The sequence below is a fragment of the Adiantum capillus-veneris genome, chromosome 11 (assembly GCF_014529385.1).
Source record: "Adiantum capillus-veneris isolate H3 chromosome 11, ASM1452938v2, whole genome shotgun sequence".
Taxonomy (NCBI): Eukaryota; Viridiplantae; Streptophyta; class Polypodiopsida; order Polypodiales; family Pteridaceae; genus Adiantum; species Adiantum capillus-veneris.
The window spans coordinates 78,855,074-78,871,726 of NC_140941.1; the positions used below are offsets into that span (position 1 = coordinate 78,855,074).

Here is a 16,653-nt window from a genome sequence, read left to right on the forward strand (position 1 = left end):
TTCAGAGTTCTGAATCAGAACCTTTGTAGTCTTAACCTTATTTGAATCTAAACACATTGTAGTCTTAACCTTATTTGAATCTAAACACACATTCTTGGTTGTCTCATTCCATGCCTTGTAATCTGACGTCTTTCATTTCAGTCTAGTTATATGTCTAAAGTCTTGTACTAGGTCACCTTAAGTCTGATTCTATTCGTCGGATCTGATCTAATATCTGATATCTGACTTTGAACCTAACTGTCGATAACTGACAAGAGATCCAGCTCATTCCATTGGGTGGGATGCAATAGAGACGAGTCCTTGCACAATTTGCAAATAAAGAAGAATGCAAAAGCTTATTGTGCAAAAAGGTGATTTTGAAAGAATTGGCTACCATAAGTGGAGGGATATGTATGGGAGTCCTTGTTAATAGGAGAGATCACTCAGGGATCCTGGAAGACAAACCATCCTTTTCAAATGAGAGCTACAATCCACAATTTCAATAGTCAAGCGAGATGAGGCAGCCCGTTTCATGTGGGTGAGGCACTAGATAAAGAATGACCAATATAATTAGCAGTTAGCTGCTTCCCAGAGACCTCCAGGTTTGCAGACCCAGAGGGGAAAGCTCGAGAAGGGAGGAGAAGGGTAAGCATGGACAAGGATAGCAAGCAGAATCAACATATGAGGCCCCACAAAACATAGGCAACAGCATGCTGGCAAAGGACTTCAATAGACAGGGACAAGACCTACAATGTGAGCTATATGACATGGAGGACACTCCCCCTCCCGTGGCCTTCTCCCTCCCCTCAAGCAGACCACTCTTACCTATCCTTCTCCATAGCCCACACCACACCCATAATGGAGACACACACAACTATAAACTTCACTCACACATGATGCTATATATGACAAGGCTCAGGGTCTGCTATCTATTGACCCTACTCTTATCCCTTGAGACACTCACCTCCAGCTCACTGATCTCATTCACTCATCCGCACTCTCTAGCTTCCCACACACAGTACTCCGACATCAGCTCGGAGCTTGATTAATGAAGGTGATGGCTCCTTTACAAAGGTCCTAGCCAAGCACGGGGATGGTAGCGTGGCCACATTGCAATGGATCTTGGAAGGCAATGATGACTACACTAAAAGAATATTTGTGTGCCCTGCCTCTGTGTAGTCATTAGCCACTGAAGTCGAGCATAGCTTTTCTCAACCTTGAGCTACAGTTTTTGATATCTAATATTTATACAATGACATGCTTGCGACAGTTCCCATTATATCATTGAGTGAATTAACTCAGGCTCCTTGAAACTGAAAACACAATGTAAGTTTGAGCACCAATTACTGGTTCTTTGAGCTGACAATATCATCAAAGTTGTAGGAGAGGGATGACTGCCAGGCTCACCTTTGACATTGCCGGCTTCACCATCTAACTCAAGAGACTGTCAAGAATATCAAAGCACCCATCTCAAATATAGAGCCTACAAAACCTCGTCTCACATTGATTCCACACTCACACTGCATGTGCCGGAGCTTGTTTGTTTCAGCATATGTTCCAGCAACAAAGAACCTCATCTTGATATGGAGAGAGAAAGTCGTTGCCAGGAATGGGCAGCTTGCAAAGAGTATCTTCCTTTGTGAACTTCAAACTACTCAATCATTGGCAAGAATAGCTGTTCACTGTCACTAGCATAGCATCATCTTTCAAATGCAAAGAGTTGCGCACTGGAAACCACCCAAAGGATAAGCGTCTCCTCGAGGAGAATATGACTTCAAGAGAGTGTAGAGCACTCCATAGCTACCAACATGGACACATCACAAAACTGCACAACACACACTACCAACAAACATAACCACCACCAACTCAGGGAGTCATACATGCCTCCAGATTAATAGAACAGCTTGCACCTCTTTTTTTTTTTAAGATTACAGGTTAATGCAATGAGGACAGCCTTGTAATCAGTGCTTATAAAACCCTGAAGGAAAGAGGAAGCATCTACACGAGCTCTTACTAGGATGTGTTGTATCTTTACAGATATAGGGGTCATTGCTGCTGTTGGAGCCGCCATCTGCGCGCTGCCAAGCTGCCCCCAGGAAGGTAGTCCTTGCGAAGAGGCTTTGGAGGAGGGTCTGGTTTGTTGGGGTCAGGAACCTTGAGGGACAAAACTTCGCGGCCAGAGCTGCCGCGTGTAACTACACGCACAGTTACCTCAGCTCCTGGTTTGAAAATCTTGCAAAGCCTGTCAAGGCCACCAGGAAAACCAATGTCTTGTGCAGGCAGGTATGCTTCATTGCCGCTGGGCATGGTGACCCAGTAGCCGACTGGCATGGCGCCTTTGATGACTGCTTGGAAAGTGTCCGGGTCGCCTTTCTTGAGCATTCTATGAGGGGGCATGTCCAAGTCAGGATCTTCCCAGGGGTCATAAGGAATGTTGTGATTTGGGTATCGAGGCAGAGCCATGACCCTGCATCGATATTGACGAAAAGAAGGGACTCCTACAAAATGCGAGTTTGCGGCGAAACCTACTCCTATCTCCGATGGTTGCTTTGCTTCTGTGGTTGTGGTTGAGAAGAGCGGTAGCTTGACTGCAGAAGCAGCCATGGCACTCCCTCAGCTCCAAAAGATATTTACCGCAGGCTGGCTAGCCGCGGGACTATTTGACACAGGGCCGAAAGTAAGGCGGAGGTTCCTTCGTGTGAGTTGAACCCCTGACGTCCCTCTACACAAGCTTGCACCTTATCCATCCCATCTAGCGCATATCGCTACGGAAAAAGCGACGCCGTGCATTTAAAAGTCTTGCGTCCCCCGCACGTCCCCTCCCGCCCCTGTGCCGAAAAGATCCGACGTCTCAGATGGCTCTCGTCTTCCAGATCTGTTGTCATCCTTTGACATTCTAACTGCTTGGAAAAGATTGTTTGTGCATATGAAAAGTGCTATTGTCACAAAATTGTTGGACGCACGTGTTCTGTTTTTCAAAGCAGCGTCACTACAAGACTATGATCACCTACATTGATTAGCCTTAGACAAAAAGGTCGTTGACCTAGGGCTTTGCTAGATCGAGGGTGCTGCCTAGATCTTCTTCTTTTTGTTAGGCTCATCTACACAGTTAGTGCATCGAGGGTTGAATGACCTACACGGCTAACGCATTAGGGATTTCGCCTTGGCTTTGCCTAAACACCCGGTGTTGGGCATTGAAGAGGCATGGTGCCTAAACTGGTATGGTTGGTGTTGAAACCCTACACCTACTGGTACTTGGGATCCTTTCATAAGGGGAGGCAAAGCGACCTCAACTTATGTCTGGCTCAGGTAGGTTGGAGGTGTTCTCACTCGCTCCCGGCAAAGTGAAATTATCTCTGTCCATAGTAGAGAAGATGTGGATGGGTGGACCAATCGATCCCTACACAGAGTCCGGTGCTTTGTTAGTTATTTTTTCATAAACTTTTTTTTGATGTTATGGTATACCCAGGTTTTGTCATTACATTAAATCATAATTGTGTGTTTCATTTAGATGGGACATTTAAAGATTCTTTGTTGTCATTCTCTCATATCTCTGTGCACTCTATTTCACCCTCCACTATATTCTCTCTCTCCCTCCCTCTCTCACTCTCTCTCTCTCTCTCTCTTTTTGCAATGCGGTGTACACATATATTCACCCTCCATAATGTTATATTTTTCTTGAGTACACTTTTATTCATAACACCCATTCAGAAGTAGCCCTAGCCGCTAGGTGCCTCTGGATGCAGTTCCGCTCATGACCTAAACTCCATGCTTGGTCGGGCGCTGAGAGCTCCTCCCCTATGAAAAAGCTTCCGCAACTCTGATGTATATTGAAAATTATATAAAGGTGTAAATTGTATATTTTGTGCATAGATCATCGGGGAGGGGTATCTCTCACCTGGTATCAGAGCCTATACTTAAGGTTATGGGGATAGGCTAAAGCCTGATACTAGTTGGGTTAGTTATGCATCATGCATGCATGACTGCATGCTATTGGGAAAAGATATTGTATTCATGATGCATCTATAAGTGACATTGGTTGGTGGCACTTGTTTGACTTGTCTTCTTGAATAGAAGTATTTGGTTTGAGTTATGGTAAAGTGGTTGAAGTGTTCAACTACAGCGTTGCGACTTCTTTGAATGTTTTTTATATAGTGACAAATGGCTCCCATAGTGATGTCTGAATGCTTTAGTCAGGGGAATGAGGTTTTTGCCATCGTGTTCAACAATATGGCGACACGATTGTCAAGAGATGCAAGGGAACTTTTTTACTTAGAAATTGGGACCAAAGTCTTTGGCATGCCAGGAAGAACAACTTGTTGGAAGAGTGTTGACCGTAGTTACCTTACCCGTCACCATGAACCCTTCCGTCAATTCTTTATCTACATCGACGATAGTCCAAGAGACTAGTTTGCCAACCTCATGCTACTTCAATTCAGAATATGGTAAGGCCTAGAAGACATGTTCTACTACTTGGCGATGCGCTCCCAAATGTTAAGGATTGTTGAAGTTGCTAAGAAGTTTGAAGCTCTTGCAGTTGTCATAGGGGAATAAAGACTAGAAAATAACAACAGACCACGTTGTCACGTGGGAGGTCTGCGAGAATATCCTGTCATGGGAGTTAAAAGAATATTTAGAGAGTTAGCTCCAAAATACCCATAATATTTTAGTGAAGTCATAAAAATCAAATTTTGATGAATAAAAGAAGCATAGACTTAGTTTTGGTTCACATGTGTACTATGTATCTCTCTCCTTGTCTTGTTTTTAGATGGATCTTCTTAATTGTCTAGATGAACTCCCGAGTGACTTTTCACAAAGGGTCTTTTTCAATTATGCGATTGGATTCAGTTTCCATTGGGAAATTAAAGTGGTTCAAGTTTCAAAGGGAACTAGAGACTATCTTGTACCGAACACTTACGTAGCATGGGAGTTATATATTGTAGACAACCTAAACACATCGAACACAAGTACCTGATAGGTTTATGACCAACCCACAGCTTTGGGTCAAGGAAAAGATCCAAGAAGGCGATGTTAAAGTACAAGGATATGTTCTTTACCTTAACTTATGTTTTACAAGTCGAGAACTCATACTTAGTAAGAAGGCCCTCATGCTAAACCAAACATACGGCTTTTTTGATAAGGCCATAATCAGAGTATGGAAGAAGTCAAATGGTGGCAACCAATTCTATTATGTACCCCAAGAATGGTTCAATAGAGTCGATGGACCTATTCTCAAATACAACCCTCACAATGTCACTATTACCTTTGATGAATATGAAAAGCCCAAGTGCATTAGTGACTTTGCCCAAGCACAACCATTGGCAGTGAACTTGAGTAGATATTTCTACAGAGATGATGTAAATGAACGGAATGCTCATGTAAACTAATTTAATGTATTACTACCCATGGATGTATCACGAGGAGAGGAATGGTACGAGAAGGAAGACGTGAATTTTAGTGCACAAGTTGAAGTTCTAAACTTTTACACTCGAGATGTGAACAAGTATAGGGGTAGAACCTCGGTTGTAGGAACCAAGCACTGGTCCATAGGACCCTTTTGTATTTATGTATCTCCCTAGAAACACTATGTATCTATTTGGTCTTCTACGGTTCTAAAAATTTGATTTGGATATAATACATGTTGTTCTGAGGATATAATATCTGACTTTGAATCTTGGTTTTATCATGCTCACTAACTTGAGTGATGGGGCGTGTGTGTGTAGATGTCTGACATCTTATCTCGAGGGATATGGCCGGATATACTCTCCCGCCTTATGGTAGAGGAGTATTTCCCAACCAGAGTGGAAGTGCAAAGGCTTGTCACGTGACCATGCATTATGGGGAAGAGAAGAAAAGGTTGATGTCCATGGACTGTATTGTACCTAATACATTCTAAGCTTGGTATCATTACACTGCAGGGAGCCCTGAGTTTAGACGACTTTATCATAAGCCCTCGCCTGAAGGGAGTATTGAGGGGATACAATCCAAGCTGGAAAAGACATTGTTGTCACTAATCAAATATTATACATAAAGTCTTATGAACTTATCCTGAGACCGACAAAAGAAACATGGATGCTAGAAACATGCTTCCCTTAGTAATGGCTATGTGATGCTTTGACATTGTTATGTTCAATGTATGGGGCCGTCAATGCAAAAACAATGACCGACATTCTTTTAACCCGGTACCTTAGAAGTTGTTCTTTGACTTATTTGGAAAGTCACTAAACCACAATCCTGGCCATATAAAAGTTTTATACAATGCCTACAACAGAACCCAGTGCCTTGTAGATTATGCGAACATACACAGCTCAGTTGGATGGGATACACCGGATGTGTTTCCAAAAGAATCTGCTTACAAGATGACTACTTCGGGTACAAGAAGGCAATTGTTCACGCTGAAATGGGGGCATATGTAACAAAAAAATCCCTTACTCAACAATGGTATGACTCACACGCCAATGAAGAAATATTTCAGCCAAAGATAAAAAAGGATTATTGGGATCACCCATCGAATATACTCAAGGAATGGGATAACTATGCTCCATTGGTGGATGTCACAATGGATATTACCGAGTGCATTATGTCATAGCCATTATAATTTATTAGAAACTTTCAAAACACTTTGTAGACTTTTCAAAAACCCAAAATTTTGTGATGTAGAAATTGGATTAATTTATTCATTATTCTTCTCTTAATTTCTCTCTCACCTTGTCGTCAACTGTCTAGTCTATTTGACTTAAAGGACTTTGAGCGGATTATAATATTGTACTATGTGTGACCTTGGTTGATATGTTGCAGTAAGTTACCATGCCACCTAGAGGAAATGCGGCGGCTGCGAATGCAAATGCACCTATTGTTTCTCAACACACCATCATTGATAGAAACATTGATGTTATGCTTCGTAAATCTCAACCTGAAAATTTTAGTGAGGAAGGCAAAGATGTAGGCAAAGTTCTTGAAGACTCGATTGAGCGCATGGATGACTACTTTGATTTGGATCATTCGTCTGTAGTAAACAAAGCTATTATTGCTAAGTTCAAATTAGAGAAAACAACCAAGAGTTGGTGGAGAGACCATTGCACAAAAAACAATGTTGATCCTAATGCTACAACTTGGGAGTACCTTAAACCCAACTCAAGAAGAACTATCAGAACAAAGTCTATCATTCAAACCATATGAATGAGTTTTTTGACTGTACTCAAGGAACTAGAGATCTAGAATCATACTATCAACATTTTTTAACCCTTGCCAAGTATTCTCCAACAGGGATGAATCAAGAGGTCAAGGTAGCTTGATTCATGTCAAGGTTACATAATCCTATGAAGACTAGTCTCTAGAGTCTGTGTCTTACCAATTTTGCAGATGTCCTTGATGCAAGCAAACCCATTAAAATAGAGTTATCTACTATCGGAAAGAGGAAACCAGTTTGTGACATCAAAAGGCCTCGTCCCGAGGAAGATCAAAGGTTTGGAAATCCACAACAAAGAAGAGAGAACTTATTATGTATGCAAGCCAGATAGGATCATTTGTGCTACACTTGTCTTGATCCTCGTCATCAATCCAGGGATTGCCCATTTAACAATTCAAGCTTCACAAGATTGGTGGGCAATTATGATTGTAGGAAATTCAATCCGAATCAGAAATTCTGAATTTTTAGACCCAGACCATTGACAATTCAGAGGAACTTCAATCAGCAAAACTTTAACCAAACCCAAAGACAACCTCAAAACCAAGGGAATTTTAGACCAAGAAATGCACCTTTTGTTTGGAATGGACGGCCAATCAACAATAACAACAATGGAAATGTTAATCGTCAACCTCATCCAGGAGGAGGAGGAAATCAAAGACCTTAAGTTAACGAAGCTCTAGATGGTATTGTACATTTATTCAAGGCTACGCTAAGATTGCATCTCCGTTGACTAATACGCTTAAGAAGGCTAAAGTGTTTACCTGGAATGAACGTGTCCAAGCTAGTTTTGAGAAACTCAAAGAAGCTTTGGTGAATGCTCCAATACTACAGCTTCCAAACATCTCAAAGACATTCATTGTGCTCATCGGTGGTGTTCTGTCTCAAGAAGGAAAACTAGTAGCTTATGAATCTCGTAAGTTACGTATAAATGAGTTAAACTATCCTACACATGACTTGGAGTTATTGGCCGTTGTGCATGCTCTTAAAGTATGGTGACATTATCTTCTTGAAAGGAGATTTGAACTACATACCGACCATAAAAGCATGAAGTGGATCTACACCCAAACTGATCTTAATATGCGGCAATGAAGATGGATGGAGTTTTTATGCGAATATGATTTTGGAAGCGAGTATAAACTTGGGAAGGAAAATCTTGTGACCGATGCTTTAAGCAGGAAGAGTACTATAGCGGCTGTCACAACCGCTACTACCTCTTTAATTGATCTTATTCAAGAAGGTGTGACTCAAGACCCGTATTACATAAAAATTCAGTACTTGATTAACTTAAATAATCGCACGGAGAAGCAATAAAGGCAAATCAAAGGCTTCAACGTTGAAGGAGATGACCTTTACTTTAGTAACCGTCTTTGTATTCCAAATCAAGGTGGAATCAAACTTCAAATATTACAAGAAGCTCATGATATACCTATAGAAGGACACCCAGGATACATAAAAACTTACTCTACTGTAAAAAAAAATATCTTTGGCTAGGACTAAAGCGTGATGTGTTGAACTATGCTACAAGATGCTTAACATGTCAACGTATTAAAGCTGAACGAGTTTGATACCTCGATAAGCTTCAACCTATTGATGCTCCACAAATGAAATAGGAATGCATATCAATGGATTTTATTACAGGACTCCCTACATCTCTGAGATATGACTCTATTTTTGTGGTTGTTTATATGCTTACAAAAATGACCCATTTATTTGCAATGAAGACAACGTTTACAACTAAGGATATAGCTCAAGTTTTTGTGAAGGTGTTTTCATGTATCACAGTTTACCTTGTCGGATAATTTATGATCATGATGCGAATTTCACCTCAAATTTTTGGAAATCCTTATTCTCAGCTATCAGGAACCCAGTTGGCCTTTAGTACTGCTTATCATCCTCAAACTGATGGGTAGACAAAAAGAACAAATCAAATCATGGAAGAAACGTTAGGAGCTTATGTATGCATGAGAAGAATAAATGGACTAGATATTTGTATTTTGTTGAATTTGTGTATAATTTCTCATTCCAACACTCAATTAAAATGTCTCCTTTTCAAGCATTGTATGGACAAGAGTGTCTTACTCCACTCAAATGGACAGACCCTCTCATACGACTTCAAGCATCCAAGGAAATAAAAGAAATGCAACTACAAACCGATCTTATATGGCAGAAGACATATTTAGGAATTATGGGAAAAACGCACAAAAGTGGGACAATTCTTCTTGCTCTCTATTTCTTGAAAGGAGGTTTTCAATGGTGTGCATTGACTTGTAAAATCACTTATGATTGAGTCTTGAAACTACAAACTTGCTAAAAAATGAATTCTTTTGAACCTTCATTCTCAAGCGTGATTCTCTAGGAGTAGGCATTGTGTCAAAACACAACTTCAACCCCAAACTGATCTAGGTCGAGCCTTGGGGGGTTATGTTCTACACATCATAGACATGTAATAGTTCATAGATGTTAGGAAGTTCAATCTTCATGTTATTTAGAACCAAATTGTTGTGACAAGTAAACGTTGAGCCATTGGGGGCCATTATGTGAGCACTCTGTAGTGGAGAGTCCAAAGGCCATAGCATGATCCCAAATTATACTTAAGGCCATAGGATACTCCCAGAGTCCAAATGCCAATGCATGCTTCCAAGGCTAGAGCATGTTCCCAAATTCTACCAATAGCCATAGGATACTCTCGGAGTCCAAATTCCAAAGCATGCTTCCAAAGGTTGCTCATTCAAACTTGGAGTTGATCCATTTTAGCATGCGTGCAGGGCTTGTTCATTTGAACTTGAGGTGGATCCAAGGCTTGCTTCCAAGGCCTTAGGGTTTGATGCCTTTTAGCATGCTTGCAAGGATTTTTCATTTGAAGTTGAGATCGATCCAAGGCTTTCTTCCAAGGCTTTACCTTTGAATCCCTTTTAGCATGCTTGCGAGGCTTGCTCATTTGAATTTGAGGCCCGAACTTGAGGCCGATCCAAGGCTTGCTCATTTGAAGTTGAGGCCAATCCAAGACTTGCTTCCGAACTTGAGGCCAATCCAAGGCTTGCTCATTCGAAGTTGAGGTCAATCCAAGGCTTGCTTCCAAGGATTTGGAGTTCAATCCCTTTTAGCATGGTTGCAAGGATTTCTCATTCGAAGTTGAGGCCGATCGAAGGCTTTAGGGTTCGATGTCTTTTAGCATGCTTTCCATGCTTGCTCATTTGAACTCAAGTTCGATCCAAGTCTTTCTCATTCGAACTTGAGGCCCTTGCTCATTCAAACTTGAGGCCCTGATCCGAGGCATGCTTCCAAGGTGTTAATTTGAATTGATGGTGACTTTCACTTTAATTTGAATTTCGAACATGGCAGACGTCAAATATGACGACTGGGAGCGGGGGATGCCGTCAATGGTATTGTGCAATTGAGCTATGCTCAGCTCTTTCCACAGAAGCCTGTCGTGCTGTGTGCGATGCCAAAGGTAGGATGCACAAGCCCTATAAGGAGCACAAAAGCGCCAAAATACTTGCTGTTTTGATCAGTTGCTTCACTGTTGTCTGTTGATGCCCTGGAAGACTGGCCACCAACAATAAATCCCAGCCTTGATGCAGGCAGAGCAAAAAACCGAGTTGCATATGAGCTTCACCTTAAGGCTTTCTGGCATGGCTCTGATCATCGGTGGCTCTGCAGGTATAAGCGCCCACAGATCTCTCTCTCTCTCTCTCTCTCTCTCTCTCTCTCTCTCTCTCTCTCTCTCTCTCTCTCTCTCTCTCTCTCTCTCTCTCTCTCTCTCTCTCTCCTTCCTTCCTTTGGTTACGACCTCCCCTCCGCACTCACACACACATGACTGCACCGACACACACAATTTAGTGTGGAATTTGGTAAAGTTATGATACTTCAGAGTGCTTGATCTTGCATGTCGATGACAACTTTGCATGCAGGAACGTGCTGCAACAAGATGAGCGTCATGTTAGTTGTTGTCAGCTTGCTCTTAGTTTTACTTGTCACGCAATGCCGAAAGGAACGAAGCTAAACCTAGTGCAGATAGCCTAGGGACACTCGAAACCTGTGGTTGATGAAGATGGGGACACTTGAAACCTGTCGTTGATGAAGATGGGGACACTTGAAACCTGTCGTTGATGAAGATGGTGCTGAATCAGATAAAGGTTAGCAAGAGTATTGCCTTCGTCATTGCCAAAATGAAGAGACATGATCCACAAGGAAGTCTGTTGCTCGTAGGAACTCATTAGAGTAACACAAGGGACAAGGGTTGGAAACTGGGGCAAAAGCAAGGATTCATAGAGCCATGGCTATGGAGTTTAATGCCATGCTTGCTTGCAGGCTTATTCCTCTCTCTCTCTCTCTCTCTCTCTCTCTCTCTCTCTCTCTCTCTCTCTCTCTCTCTCTCTCTCTCTCTCTCTCTCCCCCCCCCCCCCCCTGCATCAGTTATTATATCAGTGCTTCTCCTAGTTAAAGGTCTTGATGATCAGGCCGGTAAAGCTGGTGAACGAAGCTAGTAAATTTGATACGGGGTAGACGTTGTAGCATCTCCTACCAAAAGAGCAACGGTTACCACAAGCCATGCTGAGATATCACTTCACAAAAGCTTGTCAAGATCTCTCTCTCTCTCTCTCTCTCTCACACACACACACACACACACACACACACACACACACATATCTATTTCATATTTTCCTCTTTGTATCTACCAAGGATAGAGGCTCGAACTTAAGTTCGAGCCTCCACTCTCTTTCTCTCTCATCTATTTCATATTTCCCACTAATTTGAGTCTACCAAGGGTAGAGGCTCAAACTCAAGTTCAAGCCTCCACACATTCTTCTACCTAGTAAGGGTTTACCCTCTTCAAGTTTTGTACCTGGTAGGGTAGAGGCTCAGACTTAACTTTGAGCATGCACACCTTTTTGTACATGCCATGATAGAGGCTTGGTTCGTAAAAAAGTGCTTGTCATATCTAAAATTTCCATGGTAGGGATATTGGTTTCTATGTAAAAATTCATTTTTTCAGGTCTAATTAGAATCAAATATATGTTTTTTTCCACCAAAAGGCCACTAATTTAACAAATTTTCAACTTTGTATTCGTAAAACTTATTTAAAGAGGAGTCTTTTTTATAGGTAACAAACATCAAACTCCTTCCAAAAGACCTCCTAGTGCCCTAAACTTAACTCATTAACAAGCATCGAGCTCCTTCAAACTCACATCCAAGAGTCCTAAAGTTCTTATTATGTTATGTCTCTCTCTCTCTCTCTCTCTCTCTCTCTCTCTCTCTCTCTCTCTCTCTCTCTCTGTGTGTGTGTGTGTGTGTGTGTGTGTGTATCCTGCTAATGGATAGATGACTCTTCATCTATGGTAACTACCTGGGGTACCTTTTACCCCTCGATACTATTGATAACACTGATATCTCTCCCTTTTGGAAATTTATCTTGCAAACTTCCAAGGGAAGAGCCTTTTTTCTCTAACTCTCTTTCCCTCTACACCCAGATAGGAATAATTGGGAATTCTATCGTGAAGTATCATTAGGCTTCTCGCAACCCTGATAAAATATCTCTCTTGTTTTTTTCCCACATTGTATCTGGGTATCCATTGTAAAACAATCAGGCTATAGATATTCTACTACCATAATTTATCACTAATTTCCACCTTAAAATCCTTGACAATCATAAGATGGCATAATGTCTCATATTTACTGAGGGTATGATTGCTCTCCGTATGGATTGAAAATACTATCAGATAGGTACCCCGGTTAATGAGACTTTTTTTGAAATATCTCTTGTGTAGCACTGCTTGAGGTCGGGATTTTGGACTTGGTACATTTTTCTAGGCCTATGGCTCTTGTGGGGAGAGGTAAAGGTAATAATACGTGGGAATAGAGCCCATGGGGGGAATAACTAAAAATTTAAGGCGCCTATTGGGGCTCTAAGAGTATCACTATTTTTTTGGGCCATCGTGCTGGCGTGACAGCGATACACGAGCCAATGCAGGAAATGATCGCCGCCTGCTCCATTCTGGAGCTGTTGCAAGTGGCACCGCCGCATATCCTCTGACTTGGTGGGTGGATACTCAAGGGGTGTAGAGCCATCTACTACGGATCGGGCTCCACAGCCAATAACCTTATAAGGTGAGCTGCGACTCACTTAGCTTCCATTCGATTAAGGTTTTTTTTCTTTATTCTGTTGTGTGCATTCAAACGGGTGTGTGCTTCGTACTCTGCAAGCAATTTTGGTGATGGCTCCTAGCAAGAAAGCACAAGTCGACTCTACAGAGGTACTTATGCGGAATTTTTTTTGCATTGATAAATAATCTTTAGGATAAGAAGGGTATGGCATATAGTTATTTGTTGATTACCGCAGAGAGTACTGTGTGGCGGTGCCATGTTGTACATGCTCGATGATTATGTGGAAATACTTACCTGGGATTGGCTTGATGAACTGGCTGTAAGGGTATATGTTGACTGAACTTACAAATGGTTGCATGCTTGTCTATATATTGATAGAGAACTGGATGTGAATTTGAAATGATCGACTGGCTTCTTGCCGATCCTTTGTATAGGATACTCGAAGCTACTCTATGCTGGCCTTAGAGGTTGTCGACCGACCATTTGTCTAACTACAAGAATAACATATTTCTGATGCTCTTCTGAGTGATAGGTATGAGGTATTGCATGCTTTCTAAAGTACTTACCTAAAGTTGACTGGTTAGTCTCTCTCTATAAAGGCTATATCTCCAAATCTGTAAGGTATTGGTCGGGGTTGTAGCATGTCTCTTGGTATCCAATTTAAGGTTTGGATTTGGAGAGGATAAGGTCTCCAGCTTTGGATCTGGTTTTCTCTATATTTGAGTTTATGGTCGGATTGACTTACCCTAACCCTTGGCGTGTATGGAAATGACATCTCTCTGTGCTTTGATCATGTTACCTGGCTTTTTTCGCACTACTTTTTGACTGCTGTTTTTCTAGAACGACTGGGTTGCTGTACAGTCACTACTAACAGGCTGTTTGGGATGAGTATGCTTAGACTCTTGGCACTATATGTTGGTGGCATATTGGATAGAGTGAGGGTATTTGCTTGCGGATTTATTTGCTGCCGAGCAAGAGACAGTTGACTGTTTTTTGCAGTATTATCTGACTGTTGTTTGTAAACCGACTGGATTGCTTGCTTATATATGATGATTGAACTTACAAATGGTTGCATGCTTGATAGAGAACCGGATGTACAGAACTAGGTTGGGAAAATTTAGTGGCTCTTTTATGGTGTGACTTTGAATTGATCGACTGGCTTGTTGCTGATCCTTTGTATGGGATACTCGGAGCTACTCTATGCTGGCCTTAGAAGTTGTCGACTGACCATTTGTCTAACTACAAGAAGAATAGATTTCAGATGCTCTTTTGAGTGATAGGTATGAGGTAATGCATGCTTTCTAAAGTACTTACCTAAAGCTGACTGTTTAGTATTTCTCTATAAAGGCTATATTAAAAAATCTGGATGGTATTGTTCGGGGGTGTAGCATGCCTTTGTGTATCCAATTTAAGGTTTGGATTTGGAGAGGATAGGGTCTTCGACTATGGATCTGGTCTTCTCTATATTTGAGTTTATGGTCGGATTGACTTACCCTAACCCTTGGCGTGTATGGGAATGGATATCTCTTTGTGCTTTGATCATGCTACCTGGCTTTTTCGCACTACTTTTTGACCGTTGTTTTTCTAGACCAGCTGGGTTGCTGTACAGTCACTACTGACAGGATGTTTGGGATGAGTATGCTTAGACTCTTGGCACTATATGTTGGTGGCATATTGGATAGAGTGAGGGTATATGCTTGCAGATATTTTTGCTGCCAAGCAAGAGATAGTTGACTGTTTTTTGCACTATTATTTGACTATTGTTTTTAGACCGACTGGATTGCTTGCTTATATATTTGCTGCCGAGCAAGAGACAGTTGAGATGATTACACTTATGGTAATTTGAATTTCGGGTAATCATTATAGCGTAACAGAACCTGCAGGCAATCCAATATGCTTTAAAGGTGGTACTGACCATGTATCCATGGCATGGTGGGTTTAGTTCGGGTGTATTACTGGGAATGATGAAATAAAGGAAGGATCGGATCCTTGCCATGGTTTGATATAGGATAGCTTATGCTATCGTATGTTGTCTTAGCCAATTTGCAGTTTGGGTTGCCTTTCTTTCTATGGATATTTTGCAGACACTTTTTCGGGTGCGGACTATTGCATAGCTCACTCTATCTGTCAAGGAGTAAAGTGTGAAACAGAGAGCAGTTTCGGGCTGCTGGACTGCTCTTCCCTCTCAGTTTGAGGGGTCTGACATACCCTAAGTCTTAGCATTATCTGATAATGCTGAGTGGTGGGACTGAGTTTTAGTGTATGACTATGTGAGGTTCCTTGCCGATGATGGAAAGGTAAGCTTTCTATTGCTGGTCTTGACTGGTTTTTTTTGCCGACTGTTTTTTCTGACTCTTGGCAGTATTTGGTAAATGGTATATTGGTAAGTGGACTGGCTAATTTGACTGATTTGCTGATGGATAAAATTGCTGCCTAGACAGTAGGACGAGTAAAAGTTCTACTTTTGGCTGACTTGGGTCTCGGATCTTGTACGACTGTATAAAGTTCCGTGAAGATCCTTGCCATGGATCGAGGTATGTAAAGGCAAGATACCCCTTGTTGGTCTTGACTGTTTTTTTGCCGATAATTTTTTGCCAACTCCTGGCAGTATATGGTAGTGGTATATGGGAAAGGGTTACTGGACTTTTTCGACTGGATTACTGGTGAATTAAAATGCTGCCTAGACCGATTGGCTGCTTGTAAAAGGTTCTTATCATTACTGTGAATTTCATTTGAAATGGGGTTGTGGCTCAAAAGATTGTTAAAATTTATTTAAAATTAGGTTCTCTGAAATCTTTATGATGGTAAAAGTACTGGAAGAAAAAGACAACCCTTGTCATTGACTATTTAAATCTGATTGATAACACTAAAATCTGACTACATATTAACATAAGAAACAATTGGAATAGCATGAACATTGTTCTGGGCTATAAAAACTTCACTTAAAAGAATGGAAGGAAAGAATTCAACTTGACCAGAACTGAAAAGTTGTTTTCAAATTCTAAACCTTAGCAGCATGATTTTTTTCTCTTTTGGTACCTTGGTGACATGGATGACAACTAGGTCACCCCAGTTACCTGCAATGCTGTTTGGAAGCTAACGAATGGTTTGTTTTCTTACTGTGGATGCAGGTAAGGGTGTCCTTTCCTTGGCTGCTATTTGAGAGGATGAAATGCTGTATACTTTCTAGTGTAACATTTATCAGGACCTTCTTTCCCTAATATGGCCTGACATTGGCATGTATTTTTTAGATATTCAGTCGAAAGGAATACATGATTATGGACTTTGACTGTAGACATTGGTTTTTGTAGTTCATCTCATGTGTTATGTATATTGTAAATAGATTAAACTCTCTCTCGTTAAGCACATGGGTGCCTTGG

The 16,653-nt window shown here is 41.3% G+C and overlaps 1 protein-coding gene across 1 annotated transcript; it reads right to left on the bottom strand.

Annotated features, from left to right (window-relative positions):
• Nucleotides 1-1,853: 1,853 nt before the first annotated feature.
• On the bottom strand, nucleotides 1,854-2,677 carry LOC147447510 (uncharacterized). The gene has a single exon (XM_086524343.1). The coding sequence runs from the start codon at nucleotides 2,581-2,583 to the stop codon at nucleotides 2,026-2,028; it is 558 nt and encodes a 185-aa protein (XP_086380469.1). The 5' UTR covers nucleotides 2,584-2,677; the 3' UTR covers nucleotides 1,854-2,025.
• Between the last annotated feature and the right edge of the window lie 13,976 nt (nucleotides 2,678-16,653).

Excerpts from the sequence above, each read along its gene's own strand:
- LOC147447510 (XM_086524343.1), bottom strand. The coding sequence starts at position 2,583 with ATGGCTGCTTCTGCAGTCAAGCTACCGCTCTTCTCAACCACAACCACA.